The sequence below is a fragment of the Pteronotus mesoamericanus genome, unplaced genomic scaffold, assembly GCF_021234165.1.
Source record: "Pteronotus mesoamericanus isolate MK-2021 breed Mesoamerican mustached bat unplaced genomic scaffold, CSHL_Meso_final contig_1210, whole genome shotgun sequence".
NCBI classification, from domain to species: Eukaryota; Metazoa; Chordata; class Mammalia; order Chiroptera; family Mormoopidae; genus Pteronotus; species Pteronotus mesoamericanus.
Window position 1 is genome coordinate 173,073 of NW_026555047.1, and position 19,808 is coordinate 192,880.

Sequence of the window (19,808 nt, forward strand, 5' to 3'; positions counted from 1 at the left end):
ATTCATTAATTTATGTACTAGTTCACTTTTATTATCCGCCTACTCCAATATAAAGTAATGAGTACACTTTGCCGAGCTTTATAGTTATCTTGCAATAAATATTTGTTGACTACTAGGTACCCGCTGTGACCAATTTATGTATTCCTTCACGCCTTGTGTATTGAATGAGTGAAAGCATGCATTTGTGGGTGAGCGGGTAGGTGAATAAACGAACAAAGCTAGTGAATTATACTTGCTGGTATTCACAGAATGCCAATAACGCAAACGCAGCTGCTCCACGTGGCCGGTTCGACCCCACGTGACAGTCCCCGCCTACCCGCAGGAGTCCGTCGCTGTCCCACCATGCACCGCTCCACTTTCGCTCTAGATCTAGAGGACAAGTTATCCCTAATTTCCGGCCTTCATTCGGTCTCAAAGGTCAGTTGCCCTAACGACCAACTCGTTCCCGCCTCTAAATTGCGTCACTTCCCCCGCTCCGGCAGGGACAATTGACGTGCCTGCGCAAAATGAGAGCCAACACGGGCCCGTTCCTTTCGCGCAGGCGTCCCGACTGGGGGGCGGGGCCTCGCGGCGCCACGGTGCGCAGGCGCAGCCGTCGGTGGGTCGGGGTTCGGCCACCTGAGAGGTGAGTTGGGGGCTTGGCGCAGAGCGAGACTGGCTTCGGGTCCGCGGCTCGGGGCCTCCGGGGCTCCGGGACCCGTAAGGGAGGTCGGTCTAGGGCTGGAGTGGCCTCACGATTCTCCGGGTGCTGTGAGTGGGCGGTGCGGAGGGGAAACTGAGGCCAGGCGTCGACTGGCCGTCGTCTGACTGGCCATCGCCGCCCCTTGACCCCAGGGCTGAGAAATGCTGGTTCGCACGTCCGTGGGTAGAAAACGAAAAGTTAAAACACCCCGCACGTAGTGATCGTTCTCTGGGTGTCCGCTGCTGTCTGGAGCACGGTCCTTTGAAATCAGGGGACCCCTGTTCGCGGGGTTCAGGTAGGGGCTCCTGTGTCAGCGCCGCTGTTCTCCAGGTGGGTGACCTTGGCCAGCCTCTTCACTTATCAGAGCCTCAGTTTTCCCCTCTGTAAAATGTGCATTGTTCCAGTTCCTGCCTTGGGGACGGTGGCTGGGGAGAGTTAAAGCCACAGGGCCCAGCTCAAAGGGGCCAGCAGTTAGACTTACTTCACACTTAGGGTCTTCTACGTATTGTGCTAGAGGCGGGAGAAATCCGGACTTGACGACCAGGTGCACCACCTCTCGCTGGCTGTGTAAGCTTGGACAAGTTGCTTTCTCTCTCTGAACAGCACTTTTCCTCAGCAGGGACTGTAGAAGTATATGCTTCCTAGAGTCTATGTGAGAACATTCTTTAATCAGGTTCCTGGTGCTTGTTAAGTGCTCGCTAGAGAATAACTAGTTTAGTCATCAAGTGTCAGAACATGGTGTACACCCTGCATCCCTGAGTGATGCTCCTGTTTCTTTTGTTTTTATCCCTGCTTGTTTGTTTAGTCTGTTTTTCCTCTCCCTAGGCCAGTGATTTTGTCAGCCCCTCCACCTCCCCTTGTGGCACTGGGTGACGGGGACATTGGCCATCACAGCTGGGGTGCTCCTGGCATCAAGTGGTTGAGGGTCCAGGGATGCTGCTCAGTCCCCCTCGCTGCCCGTGATGGTTCCCCAGAGAATGATCTGCCCCAAATGTTAGCAGTTAAAACCTGCTCTAGACAAGTGATTCTTCAGCAGCAGGGCCTCTGCGCTGGTGGGGGAGGTGAACCCCAAGAAATCATATGCAGGGTTTTGTGTGCACACCCATTTTTGTAGAGTGTAGACTGTCAAGTCAGACTGCCTGGGTTCAAAACTGATTTGTGTCTTAGCTGTTTGATCTTGAGCAGAGCCGTTGTCTTTCTAAGCTTCAATTTATCCTTCTGTAGAATGGGGATTAGGTAAAAACAAGACAGGGTCTCAGCAAACTGATCAGGGAGCCAAATCCAGTTGAGCCCTGTTTTTGTAAGTGAAGTTTTGTGGAAATACAGCCACGCCCAGTGGCATACACTTTATCTGTAGCTGCTTTTGCATTGAGTCGTTGCCACAGAGACCCTGTGGCCTGTGAAGCTGAAGGAATTTACTCCAACCTTTTTCGGAAAATGTTTGCTGACAACTGAAGTAAGCCATTGCATGTACAGCACTTAGCTCAGTGGCTGCAAAGTCCTTGGCATTCCAAGGACTTCACCTGAGGTTTATAATTACCTTTTCCTAGAAGGGTGAGCGACTGTAAATGGAGTTAAGCTCTGCCCCAGGTCAAGAGCTGTAGTCTTACTTGATCCTACTTATTTTGGCCTAAGACCCAACTCCAGCCGAGGTAGGAAATGCTCAGTGAGGGTTGAAGGAATAAAATAGATTGTGGGTAGGTAGGCAAGACCAAAGACCTACTAATGAGAAAACTGAGACCCAAAGAATAGGGCCTCCCCAAGGAATCTGGTCATGTGGCTCTGAATTTGACAGTGACCTCACATTTTCCTGAGTCCATGTGGATCAAATGCCACCAAGTGCTAGTGTTCAAAGGAAGATGATCTGGTCTGTCTGATGGCTCACCTTCTGCTGGCTGAAGACATGCCAGGAAAGAGCCTGGTAGAGGGTACTAGACCAGAGGTGGGAATAGTACTTGGTCTTTGCTGGAAAACGAGGGTGTCCAGCTCTGCTTGAGGAGGTGACTGTGCTGCTTGGTGTTGAAAGGAGATTAAGAGTTTTCCCAGTGGGTCAGAGGAAAAGTGAGTAATGGGTTTGAGTGGCGCACAGAAGGTTTGGAGCACAGCAGGTGACACATCGATGCTGAGGGGCTGTGCGTGCACACTAGTTACATTTCGGGGAGCTTTCAAGGGTTCGTAATTGTGCAGGACAACCTGGTGGCATTTTAGAAGAAAACAGGGCTGTGTTTTGGGGAGTGAACCCCAGTTCTAGCTTTGGGGCCTTCTTTCTTGGATACCAGAGGTGCCCTAGGGAGTAGCACCCACAAGTGGTGGACTGTCCTTCAAAAAGTGGGTGCTGCTTCCTGGGGTGCATGTCACTCATTTTAGTAAGGTGTGCCATATTTTTCCATTTGAGTAATCAGTCCTAGGCAGAGAAATAAAAGAAATGGAAGCTTGGCGCGGGGGGGGGGGGGGAGGATTTAATGATAAAATGAAAAAGTAGACTAAGAGCTGGAAGGGATTCTAAAGGTGCCAAAGAGGAGCTGCCTCTGGGACCTCCCTCCACAACCTGGGGCGGCGCCTGCCCACCCTCACCAGGCTCATTCCTGTACCCTGCACCCTGATGGTGCTTTCTGAGAGCTCATACAGGCCTTACTGTTAGGAGAGAGTAGGCCTTTGAGAATGTTGTGCAGCAGCCAAAGACCTACAAGTTGTGATTGTTCCAGAGACACAGAGTGCCTAGTAGCCATCGAGTAGAAGTGCCGTCTCTGTGTCAGGCTGGGCCCTGCTCTCTGAGGAGCAGAAAGTTTGTTCATGTTGAAGCCACGTGTTAAAGTTAGATGTTCCTTGTCCTCCCCGCTTGGTGAGGTGAGAAGAGAGGCAGCAGTTTTTAGGGACTACCTGTGTCAAACACTGTGCCCGGTCCTCTGACGTTGACCCACAGTCCCTCTTCTGCACTTCCAAGACCCAAATAGATACTCAGCACACAGAATATTTCTGAAAATTTGTAGCAAAATCATTTGGCCAGAAAAATCTGATTAATGCTGACCTAGAGCCTTTATTTTTCCCACTTAGTGTCTACCAGTGATTTTCAGCTGGCGGTGGTTTGGCCATATCTGGGGGCATCTGTGATTGTCACCACTTGGGAGTTGCTCCTGGAATCCAGTGAGTGAGGGGTCAGGGGTGCCGCAGAGAATGACCCAGCCCCCATGTCTGTATGCTGAGAGGGAGAAACCCCCTCTTAATTATTTGGAAAAATAGTGAATTTAATCCCTGTTCACACCATATACCGGTATAAATCCCCGATAGTCAGACAGTATAAACCAGGGAGACCCAAGCATCTGTGAGTCACCTCTCTCCTCCCACTCACTGTTTTTATTTAAATGTGTGTAGCCCCCTAGGACCTCAGTAGTCACATGGTCGTGGAACACAGTCTCCTGGGGTCAGTGGAATCCCTTGACCTGGGGGATCTCACCTGGGATGATCCTGCCCCCACCTCCAGCTCCGAGGGGACATTAGACAGATGCCAGGGATGCTATTAAACATCCTATATTGCACAGGAAAGTTCCTCACACAGAAAATGATCCATACGTCAATAGTGCCTGAGGGGAGAAACCCTGCATTAGGTCACTGAATTCCCACGACTACCTGTGAAGATACCTCTCCCACCCCATTTTGTAGAAGAGGAAAGTGAGAGCATCATCTGGGACTCTTCCAGATGTGACACAGGGACAGGGAACATGACATGCAGTTGGCCTTGAGGAGAAATGGCTGGACCTAAGGCATTATGACTCCAGATCTTCTCCTCCAGGAAAATGGGATGTCCCTGGCCCATCATCCATACACTGGCCCAGGGCAGGCTCCAGGGGGGCCTGACTTGGGGACACGGTATGTCACCCTGCACTGTGGGGGGAGAGGGGTGCTGACATTTGGGATATTGCATCAATAGATCAGGAGAAGCCTAGAGGCAAATAGAGAGAGTTGCCTTATATTAGTTCAGTGGGGACAGGAGAGCTGAGAGTAACATGAGCAAAGGCCCTGAGGTACAAAGGGCCAGGAGCACTGGAAGAGCTGAGAGCGTGCCAGAAATGAGTGTGACTTCTTTCCGTTTCCTAAACGCTCAGTGATCCCCTTGGTAGTCACTTCCTCTGGCCTCAGCTCAGTTCAGAAGGGCAGGAAACAGTTATGGTAAAGATCAAGTTTCTTTTTTATTCTTAAGCAAACACCCATCACCACCAGGACCTGTTAGTTTCCCAGGCAGGGAAGCAGATCCCCCCCTAAACACACATACCCCACCAAAACGCACTGTGAATCTCACAGGACCCAGTGCTGGCTCCTGAGGATCAGCAGGGAAACCGTGCTCAGAAGTGGTGCCCAGGACACTTAGGCAGAATCCAGTTGCTCAGCCGTGTGATTTTTGCCTTGCCTCCCGTCTGAACTTGTGGCTTGCCCTATAAGACCCAGGTATGCTGCCATCCAGTTTGCCAGAACTGTGGTTGGGGCGAGGAGGGGTGCCAGCAAACATAAAGGCCCAAGTGGCAAATGCTGTCAGCTTTGGGAGCCACGAGACAAAATCAAAAATGTTCCATAGGCTCTTACATACATAAGAATGCAAAAGCTATTCTCAGCTAAGCAGGCAGCTGCCCCATGTGATTTAAAACCTGACCCGTGCTTTAAAACACACCATGCAAAGGATCCGGGTCCTGGGATCTCAGAGGTTCATATATTAAGGGGGGGACCTTTGAAAAAAAATTTTAAGCTGTAGTAAAATAGACATAAAATTTACCATTTTAACTATTTTTAAGTAACAGCTCAGTGGCTGTAAGTACATTCACCTTGTTGTGCAACCATCACCACCATCCGTCTCCAGAACTTTCTCATTTTCCCACGCTGGAACTCTTAACTCCCCCTTCCCCAGTTGTCACCCACCATCTACTTTGTGTCTCTGAATTTGACTCCTCTAAGGACTTCCTACGAGTGGAATCACACAGTATTTGTCCTTCTGTGACTGGCTTATTTCACTGAGCATAATGTCCTCAAGGTTCATCCATGCTGTAGCAGGTGTCAGAGCTTCCTTTTTAAGGCTATATAATATTCCATGGCGTGGATGGACCACATTGTGTTTTTCCACTTACGTGTCAGTGGGCATCGGAGTTCTGACTACCTTTTGGCTACTGTTATCTGTCAAAAATAGGTGCAAAACAGGAACATTTTTGACATTCTCAGCAGCGTGTCGGTCTCTTGGGTTTGGAGGCTGGCAGGCGTCCAGTTAGCTCTCAGACTACCCCAGCTGGGGAGGATGAGTCACCTTTTGGGGCTTCGCTGTCTTCAAGACAAGCAGGTTGTGGTTGATCTCCATGCACCCCTGTGTATCACCCCCAAGATCCTCTGGATCTGGAACTGGCCATTTGTCCCCTGGGCTCTGGCGCATTCTAATCCTAGACCTGGTTCCAGGGATGCTCTAGGGCTAAAGGCACTTGCTTGGTCAAGGCTCATTGTGTCCAGAAATAGGAGGGAAACTTATCACCATCCCCCTAGAGCTTTCCAGGAATGACTGTAACTTTCTATTCAACTCTACAAAACACAGCTATTTTAGGTTTTTCCTCTTTTTAGAAATTGAGATATAATTCACATACCATAAAAACCAGTAGAATTTAGTATATTCACAGAGTTGTGCGACCATCACCCCGAGTTCCAGAGCATTCCATCACCCCTGAAAAGAGCTGGGTCCCAGTTAGCAGTCACTCCCCGATCCCTGACAACCACAGACTCACTTCCTTTTTCCGGATTTGCCTCTTGTGGACATTTCACTTGAATGGAATCACACATGGCGTGGCCTTTTGTGTCTGGCTTCTCTCCATTTTTTTAATAAGCACTTATTGATGGATGTGTTTTTCCATGAACCAGAAGCAGCTCTGAGCATGGCCAGCATCACACACCTTGACTGCACTAGCACCGCAACCTTGAGGCGTGCCGTCAGCCAGCTTGTAAAGCCTGGGGGTTAATGACTTGTTCTTCTGACCCCTGGCCAGTGAGTGACAAGTTAATGATGATGCAATCAGGAGGCCTGCTCCTTGATTTCTAAGAGGCACAGACTATTCATCCCACTGGAGATGTTTCAAGGGGACCAAGACACTTCGCAGTGTGGCCCCCAGCCATGCTGAGTGGATATGAGAGGCCTTGGGCAGCATGTAGGTCCCTATCGCGCTCCTGTGTCCTCTCTATGGGAGCAAGATGCACCTCAGTGTCAGACGGGAGTGAGATGTGCTGTGTGAGCTACCAGGTGCATCACAGACATTTGGGCAGCAGACTCCTTGCACGTTTCTAATTCTCACCTCAGCACCAGGGACATGAGGGCCTAATCGCTCTCTGTGGGGGGCCATCCTGGGCACTGTTGGGGGTTGAGCAGCATCCCTGGCTGACCCACTCAATGCCAGGCGCACCCCCAGTCATGACAATCGCAGGTGTCATTGGACACAACCCAGGGTCCCCTGGGGCAGGGTCACGCCTGGCCTGGCAGTACAGAACATTGCAGAGGAACACAGGAGGCCCTCAGGCAGCCTGGAAAGGGATCCATGCCCTGCAGTGCCTTTTAGTCTGCCCAGGCCACCCTGTGATGCTTGGGTCACCCTGGCGTCCCTTAGGGACATCAGGCTTGGAAACTTGGGGTTCATAGACCAACAGGGCTCCAGCCCATGCAAGGCAGCCCTCAGAGTCCCTGAGGAGCCCCAGGGTGACCCCCCTTCAGCCGGTGAAAGGGCAAGGGCCTTGTTGACCTCCTGTGAGTACGAGGGGGAGGAACTTCCAGGGGTGCTCTGCCCACCCACAAGCCCAAGAGCAGGGGCTTCGAGCATGGTTGCCTGAATGTCTTATCTGTGAAATGGGATCGTTAACTTTTTACGTCACAGATAAAAGTGGCCAGTGTGCTTAGGTGGGGGACACATGTTCTGCAGATTCCTGCCTGGAGCAGGACCTGGGAGTGGGTGGGAGAGCGCCTGTCTCAGTCGCCCAATCCTCATGCTTTTGCCTAGGGTCTGCAGGTCTGAAACCCCCTGGGCATCATTTCTTCCTGTCTCAAGATGGATAACAAGAAGCGCCTGGCCTATGCCATCATCCGCTTCCTGCACGACCAGCTGCGGCATGGGGGGCTCTCATCTGATGCCCAGGAGAGCTTGGAAGGTATGCACGGACCTTCTTTGGCCTTGGGAATAGAGTCCCCTATCTCCAGCTTCATGCCCACACCTCCTCCTCCCATTCCTGCTGTTCCTCCCCACCTCCCTCCCTTCATTGGTGCCTAGGACCACCACAGGGTGGGTATGATAGGCCAGCACACTTGCCCAGCCATGGACACCGGTCCTGTCCTTGTTTCACAGGCAAGGCTGCCGCTGAGCCCTGGGCAAACACAGGACGGAGCTCTCTGGCCTCCTCGCCCAGGACCCTTCCCCCACCACAGGGTCCCACCCACCGCCCATTGCCTTAGGCCAGGCCTTCTGTAGGAGGGAAAGGAGGCGTGTATTCTGGAGCAGAGAGTAGGCAGGACAGCCCCCAGATAGGTGGCCACAGGTCTCTGAATAGTTCCTGTCTGTCCCATGTGCAGCTGTGCAGTCCCAGGAAGGAGCCTAGTCATGAAGACTAGGGTCGGGGGTGGTCTGGTCTCAAGCTTCGTGTTCCAGCCTAGCTCCTGGCAGGTCCAGCAGAGTGTCCTTGGCACCTGGCTTCCCACATGGCACTCGAGGCTTAGCTCTACAGGTTCCCAGCCAGCTGGCCCCAGCATTGTGACCCCACAGGGAGCCCCGATATCACCCAGCTGAGCCCCATTGGGCAAGGACAGCATCTTCCTCCCCACTTCCTTGCTGTCAGGACTCAAAGCATGGCCATCCATCCTGAGTTTTCTAAGGCTCTCAACTGCAGGAAGAATCCAGACCAGGGCTCGAGGGGCACACACCACACAATGCGCCTCATGGACTCTGCCAACCCACTTAAAGAAACCTAAGCCTGAGCCCGGTCCCCTGAGTCCCTGTGGCAAACTTGGGTACATTCAGAGGATAATACCTTCGTGTCTCTTGCAGTTGCAATCCAGTGCCTGGAGACCGCTTTTGGGGTGACGGTGGAAGACAGCGACCTCGCACTTCCTCAGACCCTTCCAGAAATATTTGAAGCGGCTGCAGGCAAGGTGAGCCTCAGGGCTGCCCCCATCACCACCCAGAACAGTGAGAACAGCGCAGAGAGCCCGTGGCTCCAAAGCGTGTTCTCCCAAGGGAAGGAGTGGGGCGCTTGCATCGCAGGCACTGCGTCTGGGTTCCTCTCCCTCAGAGCTCAGCGGCCCCTGATGGGGAGGGAGGCTCAAGGGGCTAGGTTTGGGAAAGGTGGAGGGCAGTGGGATTGCCATCTTTTCTTTGGGGCCAGGAGATGCCACAGAACCTGAGGAGCCCTGAGCGAACCCCACCTTCAGAGGAAGACCTGGCCGAGGCAGAGCGCCTCAAAACTGAAGGTGAGAAAAGGGCTCTCCATCCCTACTGAGCACCTCACCCACCTGACCTCCAGGTGTTACGGGAGGGTGAGGCCAAGGGAGGGGTGCTGTTGGGCAGTGGACAGCAAACCAGCCTTTGGAGATGGGAGCCCAGGTAGGGGTGGCGTTTAAGAACACTGATGTGATGATGAGGAGAAATCAGAGCCTCACATACGATGGGTGGGAATGTAAATGGTGCACCTGCTGTGGAAAATGATCTGACAGCTTCCCAGATGGTTCACAGAGTGATCACATGACCCCCCAGTTCCACTCCTGGGTACATCCTCAGGAGACATCCAAACACACGTCCACAGAGATGCTTGTAAACAAATGCTCACAGAAGCACTGTTCTTAGTAGCCAAAAAGTGTAAACTACTCAGATGTCCATCTGCTGGTGAACGGTTACACACAAGGTGGCCTATCCCTGCACTGGAATATATTACTCCCCACGAAAAGGAGTGAAACACTGACATTCACTACAGCGTGGAAGGACCTTGAACACATAGTGCTCAGTGAGAGAAGCCAGACACAAGAGGCCCCAGAGTGTGTGATTCCGTTTATGTGACATGTCCAGGACAGGCACATCCACAGACACAGGAAGTAGGTTCATGGTTATCGGGCTGGGAGGGGGCAATGGACGACTGATGAGGACAGGTTTGCTTTCTGGGGCGATGGAATATTCTGGAATTAGATGGAGGTTATTGTTGTACAACTCTGAATATACTAAAAAAACCACTCAGCTGTATACTTGTAAAGGGTGAGTTTTGTTGTATGAATTACATCTTACTGAAACTGAGCTATTTCTGAAAGAAGATGCAAAAATAACAGTATTTGAGACTTACGCCCCCAAGCACCACAACCAAAGCAGTGACAGCTGCTATCACTGAGTGCTGGCTCAGGCCAGCCCCTGTAAGACACTCAACGCAAACCGTGCCCTCCTGCCGGTGCCTGACTGTTGCATCCTGACCCCAAAATTTCAGACCTTTAGTTCAGACTGAGGATAGCTAAGAATGTTGCTTTGGATCCCTCAGGTCTCTTATGAACAGCCAGCTTAACGTTTTATTTTTCTTTTCTTTCTTTTTAGGAAACGAGCAGATGAAAGTCGAGAACTTTGAGGCCGCCGTGCACTTATACGGGAAAGCCATTGAGCTCAACCCTGCAAATGCCGTCTATTTCTGTAACAGGTACCAGCGGGCTGGCTCGGAGGCCACGCTGGCCAATCTCGCACCCTGGTAAAAGGGATGGACCGGTATACTGTCGGTTACCGATTGTGCCACCACAGTCCCGAATAGCACAGTGTCAGGCAGTCAGTGAACTGTCAGAGTTGATGGTAATGTTAAAATTAGGTGGCACCATTCTCTACTCAGATGTGGAGCTAAGAAAATAACCCCAAATTTGGATAATGTGTCATGTACATGTTCGTGACAGCATTTACAATAGTGAGGAAGTGTGTCTGGCCTGTATTTTTTTCTAAAAAATTAAATTTATTGTGCTAATAACATATAAATTTCAGATCTACAACTCTGTAACATGACATCAGTATACTCTGTGTGTGCTCACCACCCAGAGCCTAGTCGTCTTTCTGTCACTATGTATTTGACCCTGGCCTGTGCTTTTAAAGGAAAAGCCAAATGAGCTATTACATAGCCTCACTGTGTGGAGTATTGTGCTAATGAGAGGGACTGGGTGGCGAGCAGGAGGCAGTGTCGCACAGTTGGCATAGAAGACGTGGAAACACACAGCGTGTAGAAGACACCGGAAGTGTGTATGCCGAAGGTTGTCCACATCGCCTCTGGGGTAGAGGTGCTCTTGTTTTGATTTCTTTCTTTAAAAAACTTTTTTGAGGGGGAAATAATTCTAGATATACAGGAAAGTTGAAGAGAGGATACAGAGACTACTTGGCAACATAAAACAGGCATGCGCCGCCCGCCCGCCCCCCCCACCCCTGAGCAAGAAGAGCATACACAGCAGGACACTGGCTGTGGGTTCAGAACCAAGTCCTGTCACTTCTGGTCTGCTCTGCAGTGTTGGGTCATAACCCTCTGCTTCCCTTCACCTCAGTTTCCCCTGGTAAATGGGTAGCACCCTCACATGGCCCCCCAACACAGGTGCCCAGCAGACATGCCCCCTTCAGAGCCTGCATTCATTTAGCAGTGTTACATACCCCTTCATGACCCCATATCCTCCCTGCCTTACAGACGGGGAAACCAAGTCCCGCCCCTAAATGCCTCATCCTAGGTGGCCAGTGAGGGGTACAACTTTGACCGCCCCGCTTTGTTTCCCAGAGCCGCAGCCTACAGCAAACTGGGGAATTACGCAGGGGCCGTGCAGGACTGCGAACGGGCCATCTGCATAGACCCGTCCTACAGCAAAGCGTATGGGAGGATGGGGTGAGTACCTGGGTGGGAGGCTCCAACCGACTTCTCTGTCTGGGCCTGGCCTGCCCCGCCCCTCCCCCTGTATCCACCACATTCCTCCTCTTCTGATTGTTTGGAAGGCTTTCCATGCCAACAACCAGCTCTCCCAGTGCCAGCTGCAGGTCCAGCCATTCAGTTCAGTCCTGACACCACGACCTGGTGTTAGTCAGATTCCACAGGTTCAGGGCTCAGCCCCACTAGACCATCCCCACTTCAGATACCAGTCATGAGTCCAGGTCATCACCTGTGTTTCTGACCAACCAGCTTTCATAGGGGTTTCCCATGATCCCCTTCCCTGGATGCGTAATTCTCTAGAATGTCTCACAGAATTCAGGAAAGCACTTTACCTACATTTACCAGTTTATCAGAAAGGTTATAGATGGAGCAGTCAAATGAAGAGGCACACGGGTCAAAATCCAGCCTTCATCCCTGTGGAGTTGGGGGTGCACCACCCTCCTGGTACATGGATGTGGTCACCCTCTTTAGGTGTGATCAAAGGGGGCTCCTTACGAATAAGAAAGGACACACCTATGACTTGGGAAATTTCAGGGATTTTAGGAGTTCTCTGCCAGAAGCAGGGACAAGGACCAAATAAACATATCTTTATCTGACCACCCTGCTCCTCCATCCTGTGGGCCTTCAGAGCCCTTGACGTTGGGCACCAGCACTAAGACACAAGCACCCGTGCATTTGAGTGTTGTCATACATCCAACCTCTTAGCCCCCCCTCTTGTGTCTGCTCCCCTGGAGCCCAGGTTGGACAAGGAATGACGACAGTGACTTGTAGACAGTTTGCAGTTTGGGGGCTGAGGGAGGGGCCGGAAGCTCCCGGGTCCTCTCCCTCTCATTCCCAGCATCTCCCCCTAGCCTGGCGCTCTCCAGTTTGAACAAGCACACAGAGGCCGTGGCCTACTACAAGAAGGCCCTGGAGCTGGACCCCGACAACGAAACATACAAGTCCAACCTCAAGATAGCGGAATTAAAGCTGAAAGAGACACCCAGTCCAGTAAGTCCCCCTGGGAACGAGGGATATGACTCTGGCAGGGAGGCAGAGCACGGGCAGGCCAGGCAGACACTCTCAGCGCACTATCTGAGGGCTGGGCTTGACCCGTGTGCAAAAAAGGTCTGTGCTGTTAGGGGGCCGGGCATGTGCTTACTCAGGTATGAGGCATACATACAGAAATGCTTGTCGGGGAAGAAGACGGATTTATTTTCCCAGATCCCTAGAAACAGGAGAGAACATGCTGTAGGGCCATCCAGAGAATTACCAGGGTTAGTCATTAGGCAACAGGAGGGAGGATATGTGGACAGGAGCCTTTATGATGATTTCATGGGGAGGAAGGGGTGATGCAGGGGAAGCAAGCTTAGGATGGGCTCGTTTGAGTAATCCCCAGAGGCTCTGGGGTGACTAGGGCCGGGGACTAGTGGCCCGAGTGTGAGCCCTGTAGGGGCGGGGTGGGAGTAGAGGCGGACTTGGCTCACTTGCATTGGAAAGGTGCACTCCCGGGTGAGTTACTGCCTCTGCAAATTTGTCACCTCTGGAAGGGCCCGTTGTCCCTCCAGGGTCTACCAGACCCCAGATGTCAGAGCATCAGTAAATGAAATATGTGGTTAACGAAGTGCTTTTCCCAAGTGATGGCCACCTGGGCTCACGCCTTTTATGCAGTACCCCTAGCCATCTGGCTTAGCTACTCAGGCTGAGAATGCATCTGTTTGAGCTGAACACTTCTTAGAACTCCACATGGACCCCACACAGGGTCTTACCTCTCAGTTCCTAAGGCCAATATCATAGTCCTGTGTCCTGATAACACTAACCAGCCCTTTCCTCATCCCTACAGACGGGAGGGGTCGGCAGCTTTGACATCGCAGGCCTGCTGAACAACCCCAGCTTCATGAGCATGGTAACTGCCCTTATCTCCCCCCAGCAGCGTCCTCGCCACCACGGGGTCTGCCACATCGCTGCCTGCCATAGACCAGGGCCACTGGCACTGTGGACACTGGGGCCCAGGTCATTCTCTGGGGTGGGGGCCTGCCTGGGGTGTTGAGCAGCATCCCTGGCTCCACCCACTCTGTGCCAGGAGCACCCCCGGTCATGACAACCACAGATGTTTTAGTTACTGTCATGTGTCTCCTGGGGGTGGGTTTGGCACCAAGTTAGACCCTCAGTACTGGGCACCAAGGACAAACTGAATCCTACCTCTACTGGCTGCATGACCTGGGAAAACTACCTCTCTCTCCTCTGCCGCAGCATGGTGTTCTTACAGGGGGACAGTAATAGTGTTATGGCCACACCTGCAGGTTCAGATGGGACACTGGAGCGCTAGATGTCTCGAAATGTTAGTGCCACCAAAGATTTGAGTCTGAAGGCACTTCTGTCCTTTGAGCGCAGACTCCCAGGTGTCTGGACTTGTAGGGGCTGGTCCCTGTACTCACGCATCCATTTCTGGGTAACTTACTCGGCCTGACGCCACGCTGTTGGCTCATGGGGCCTCAGGCTGAGGGTCTTAAACTGTCAGGAAGAGAAAAATCCGGAACGCACTGTGAGTGAGAGAAACATCCTCACTACATCAAGGAGCGTCTCACCTTCTAAATTGACAGAGGTTGCCCTTTTCATCGTAGGCCACCCAGCAGCAAAAACCGGGGTCTCTGTCCATGGACAGAGATGAGCGGGTACCAGTTCTCCAAAGGGCACCCTGGTGCAAGGACTCGGCCTAGCAGCAGTTGCTCCTTTTGACCCCATCTACACAGTCGTCGCTGGTTGTGTACTTACACTGGGCCAGCCACGCCTGTGTGTTTACTTGTTCCTGCGGCTTTTGGCGGAGCTGATTGGTTGGGGCAGACACTGTCCTGGAAAGCCAGCAGTAGTTAAGCTCCAGCCCGTTACCAAAAGTTAGGCAGCCTGTGAGCGGTGGAGCTGGCAGGCAGCTCGCAGTTCTTACCCTGCACCCCCTGACCCAGCTTCTAAGGAGATGTCCTCAGCAGAGGAGTGAAGGCACGAGAGGGCCCAGGGCAGTGTTGTTTGCTGCTGGGGCAAAGCTGGGGACTGCCTGGCTCTCCTCATGTGCTCAGTGACCCAGAAAAGATCTAAAATACATCCACCTGGTGAAGCCTAAGGTGCCAGCAAAAAAAATGATAGCTGCCCTGGATTCTCCTCAAATAAGGGTCCCAAACAGGATCAAAGTGGTGAAACATGAGTCTCAGCGCATGGAGGAGGAAGCAAGGTGCAGGGAGGAGGTGGGGGGAGCAAACACCCGGGGTGACGCGCTTGCAGCAGAGCCCAGGGTGCTTGAGAGGGAGCGTCCTCAGAACGCGTTGGAAGCTGCTCTCTGACTATCGGTTCTTTTCTTCAGGCATCAAACCTGATGAACAATCCCCAGGTTCAGCAGCTGTAAGTGATGGCCCCTCTCCCCTGGGTCTTGTGCTTAGATCTCTTTTTATTGTGGTAAAACACGTAAGATTTACTCTTTTAACCATTTAATTTACAACTCAGTGGTATTAAGTACATTCACAGTGCCATGCAGCTGACACCACCATCTAGTTCCAGAACATTCCATCATCCCCAAAAGAAACCCCATCCTCATTGTAATCACTCCCCCTCCCCCAGTTTCTGGCAACAAGTAACCCACTTCCTATCTCTGTGAATTTGTCTGTTCTGGACATGTCACTTATATAGAATCACACACTGTGTCACCTTTTGTATCCTATTTCTCTGTCCCTTGGGAGCCAGAATTGCCCCATTAAGAATCAGTGTCTTCAGGGCAAAAGGCTGATCCTGGGAAAGCTGATGGAATTCACAGGGGCTGCAATCAGGGAGAAGGGTGGGCCCATGGGACCTGCCAGATAGTGGCAGAGAACGTCTCCTACCAGTAGAGGCCAAGGGCTGAGTGGAGGCACGGTGGGACTGGGAGGGCTGGGCCATCTTGTATGAATCATAGGCTCTCTTTTTGCAGCATGTCTGGGATGATTTCCGGCAACCACAACCCCCTGGGGACTCCCGGCACCAGCCCCTCGCAGAACGACCTGGCCAGTCTCATCCAGGCGTGAGTAGGCCTGCTCGGTGGGGGCGCAGTGGGCCAGCAGGGGCACGCCACACGGGGAAATGGAAGTGTCTGCACTGTGTCCTCCAGTGAGTGGCCACGCTTCCTTTCCTGGGGACACACATGGGGGACTCATGACGAATGCCCAAGGGACATTTGTGTGTGATCAGCAGGGGAGCCACTGGGTATGTCCCCACTCAGCTGAGCCTGGCACCTCTCTTACAGGGGCCAGCAGTTTGCCCAGCAGATGCAGCAGCAGAACCCAGAGCTGATTGAGCAACTTCGAAGTCAGATCCGAAGTCGGACGCCCAGTGCCAGCAACGATGACCAGCAGGAATGACCACCTACGTGAGTCCCCTTGGGCCACGGGGGTGGGGGTGGTGCAGACCCCCATCCAGGTGTTTCCACCGAATTTTGCTCCTCCCCCTCCCAATTCCCATGGAGAGACACAGGCCAAAACACCACTGTTCTTGGAAGGGCTGGTGCCAGAGTGTCTACGGGTGGTGTGCATGCAGAAAGTGATGACAGAGTGCTTTTCTTTGCATGCACGTAACGTGTCCAGGTGGCCCTAGTGGTGCGAGACGAGGTCGCCTGGGCAGGGAAAGGACAGGCCAGTGCCTGGCTGCTTCTTCATGCCCAGGAATTCTGACTGGGTACTGTGATTTGGGTTTTTTGTTTGTTTTGTTTTTACTGTGAGCATATATTACATCTAGAGTTGCTTTAAAAACATACTCACAGGGTCCCTGGTGGCCTTTGCTGGCTTGGTTCGCCATCCCCCAGGCCCCTGACCTCCACCCTGTCTGTCTCCAGTGATTCTCCTCCCTGGGAATGGGTGGCAGGTGGCTTTCCTACATGTTCCCATCCTGCTGGGGTATCACTCTTTATTTTGTCATTGACCTCCTCACATTTTTCTTTAACCCATGATTTTTTATGAAAAATGTAAAAAAAAAAAAAAAAAGGAAAAAACAACTTTAATCTTTCCATGAAAAACAATTCATGTTGATATTTGGGCCACTTTTTTTTTTTGGCTTTAATTTTAAGCGGGGGCGGGGGGGGGACATAGCTCAGGTCAATTTTGTATTCGTTATTCATTGGGACCCCATCCCCAAAGTACCTTCAACATTTTTATGTCTGGGCCCCAGAACCACCTGTGATGCCGGTCATGCTGTTTCTGCGCTTACGTGGCAGCCGCAAGCCACTCAAGGGTGGACTGAGTTGAGATTTCATCAGCCACAGTAGTGCCCTCTTGAATGTGGGCACCCACCTCACCACTTGCATGTCTTGTCCTTCCAGCCGTTCCAGCACATTGGGTTCTTCCTAGCTGACCGGAGCCTCCATGTGTTCTGCGTTTTCTTCTATTGGATTGCCCAAGAGGGAAAAAGAAAAAGAAATTGGACCTGCATGAGATAGATTTTTATGCTTTTATTTTTTTTCCCTTCACCCTCCCCCTTCCTTTTTGTACTCCCTCATGGCTCCCAGACCCTTCTCAAAACAGAGCCAGCAAGCTGTGAACACAGACCAGCACCAATCTCCAAAAACCCAGTCACTAAAGTATTTCCTAGAATATTCCAGAGTGGGGATTGTCCTCGGGCCGCTCTCCGAGAAGCCACCGGTTTTATTTCCAGCCACATCTGAAGCCCACTCCTGGGTCCCGCTCCCTTGGTCTGTCTTCACGAGAAGCCTCTTTCTGAGTCAACTTGGGCTGCTCAGACGAGCTCACTGCCAGCCGTGGTCTGGGCACCAGTGTCCACCAGGCTTTCGGACCACAGGTTTTTGCATGAGGAACTCTAGTTGCAGATTCCTAAAGACACTTTCATTGCTTGTCGGGAGTGGGACCGTCTTGGGGTGCCTAGGGCCAGTTTCTGGGACAATCGAGCATTTTTGATAGATGCGCTTTTCACCCCCTTCGTTCCTTCTTCCCCCGTGCTGACACCCGACAGACCCCAAGGGGCACAATCGTGACCTTCCTGCCTGGCCCCCTGAGCAGTCCTAGCCTGCCTGTGTGTCTGGGCCCATGGGCTCCCAGAGGGCTCTGCCTCCTGTTCCGGGGCCCCTGGTGCCACCCTGCTCAGCCTGCAATTGCCAAGCAGGCAAGAGCTGCCTCCAAGGAGGGCAAACACACAAGCCAGGGCTGGGTAGCCTGCCCAAGATGCAAGGTCACCATGGATGTCCCTGCATCCTCTGCTTGGGCAGGGGGTTGGGAGATCTGGTGAGCCCCCCTGTGCTGGCAGCAGTGTTGGAGGCTCCCTGGTGGTCTACAAGGTCGACCCGGTGCCGTGTGTTATAGGAAACTAGTAGGAAGAAGGGCCACTGCCAGCCACCTGCAGTCACCACATGTCTGGCAAGGTGGCCCTGACTCTTGAGTACTAGCCATGGTAATGAGAGTAATGTGTGGGGAATAAATAGACATCGCGACCTCTGCCTGTCTCTGCATTAACCTCTTGGCGCCACCCCTGCCCTCCCTCCCCCAAGTTTCCAGAACCCCTCAGCCTGGAGTTTCCAAATTTCCCAGCACACGCTGAATTACTTCACTGCCTTATACCACATGACTGTAAGCTCTTGTGCCAGAGGTCACAGGTGGTTCCAGAAATAGCAAACCTCTGGTCTGCCTTGTGTTCCCTCACCTTTGACCCCAGCCACATACACCCTCATCCTCAATGTACAGAATGACCCCAGGGATCAAGATAGACTCCTAGGTTTGCAGTAAGGTTATTGTGCGTTCCTCTCCTAGTATGTTGTCATGGCATGTAAACTCGCCATTTGATAACCTAAATACCCTGCCTTCTATAACTTAACAGGGGAGAGATGTCCTAGACAGGAAGGAGCCCAGAAAATTTAAGGTTCTGTCCCCAACTGCTAAACCTTTGTGGATCTATAACAGGGAGCACTCCATAGTCATTACGTAATCCTTGAATGGACGCCCAGTTCCTATTTACAACATTCCATGGTGAGCACCATCATAGCTATTTCATGGGCGGGGTGGGGGGGGGTGGGGGGGGGACGGGAACAAACTTAACCCTTGAGCTCACCTAGCCCTTGAATGGAAACCCTGGTATAGGGCCTGACTGAGGACCCCCACCTCTGTGTGAAGGCTGCCTGCTCCATCCACAGAGGAAGAAGCGAGCTTATTAGGCACAGCAGTGTCTGTCACAAATCGGGGGAAAAAGTTACAAAACAGGGGCTGGGAGTCAGCCGCCCCAGGAAGCACTCAGTCTGGTATGGACAGTAGATGGAGAGAGGGAAGGAGTGAGGTCTGTGCCTGTCTTACTGAGTCTTCACCAGGCGTGATTCTGTCAAGGATCAATCTTCGAGACAGAGTGTTGGCATCCAGCGGGTGGGGCCAAGAATGCTGCTTAACCCCCACAGTGCCCAGGACAGTCTCCCACAGAGAAGGATTTGGCCTGAATGTCCACAGTCCTGAGGGGGAGATCCTGCACTAGGACAATATCAACATGTGGCCTCACCCACCCCAAGCTCAGCAATATCAGAAGATAGGAACTTGGCCTGACCCATGTGGCTAAGTTGGCTGAGCATTGTCCCACAAGGTGAGAGGTTGCCAGTTTGATTCCTGATCAGAGCACATGCCTGGGTTGCAGTTTAGGTCTCCAGTCAGGGCACGTGTGAAAGCAACCAATCGATGTTTTTCTCTTGCATCTACCATTCCCTCCCTCCCTTTCCCTCTCTCTAAAAATACATAAAATCTTTAAAGTTGGTATCTTCATAGAAATGCAAATTCTTGTCCTCCCACCCCCAGACCGACTGGATCAGAAACTGGGGGTGGGTCTCAGTCATTTGTATTTAAACAAACCCTCCAGGTGATTCCGATGCCCCGCAGTGTTCCAGAACCACTCGATAAGTCTATGCGTTCTGAATGCATTTAGCCAGCCCCCTGGGGGTTCTGCATTTTAAACAGGCAGTCCAGGTGATTCTGACCTGCATGTTTGGAGAACCCCACTTTGAGAAACTGGTGGGAACTTGAAAATGAGCCATACATTCCAGAAGCGTCTGCATAAGCCTTAGTTCTTCCCAGACAACCTTTGCTGTCCCACGCCCGTGTCCATCACTATGAAGCCCTGCACACGTACTTCCAGATTTACCCCAAACTCAGCCTACCTGATCAGGAAAGACCCAGAAACTTTCTGGTTTGGAACCACTGGCTGAGTGGGGAAGGAAAAAATAATTAAC

At 52.1% G+C, this 19,808-nt stretch overlaps 1 protein-coding gene across 1 annotated transcript; it reads left to right on the forward strand.

Moving 5' to 3' along the window:
• The first annotated feature begins 558 nt into the window (after positions 1 to 558).
• On the forward strand, positions 559 to 18,040 carry SGTA (small glutamine rich tetratricopeptide repeat co-chaperone alpha). Its single transcript, XM_054586880.1, has 12 exons — positions 559 to 625; positions 7,693 to 7,840; positions 8,731 to 8,834; positions 9,068 to 9,152; positions 10,255 to 10,354; positions 11,456 to 11,560; positions 12,454 to 12,592; positions 13,425 to 13,487; positions 14,937 to 14,974; positions 15,537 to 15,626; positions 15,849 to 15,971; positions 16,917 to 18,040. Exons 2-11 carry the CDS (start codon positions 7,741 to 7,743, stop codon positions 15,961 to 15,963), a joined length of 939 nt encoding a protein of 312 aa, XP_054442855.1. The 5' UTR covers positions 559 to 625; positions 7,693 to 7,740; the 3' UTR covers positions 15,964 to 15,971; positions 16,917 to 18,040.
• The last annotated feature ends 1,768 nt before the right edge of the window (positions 18,041 to 19,808 follow it).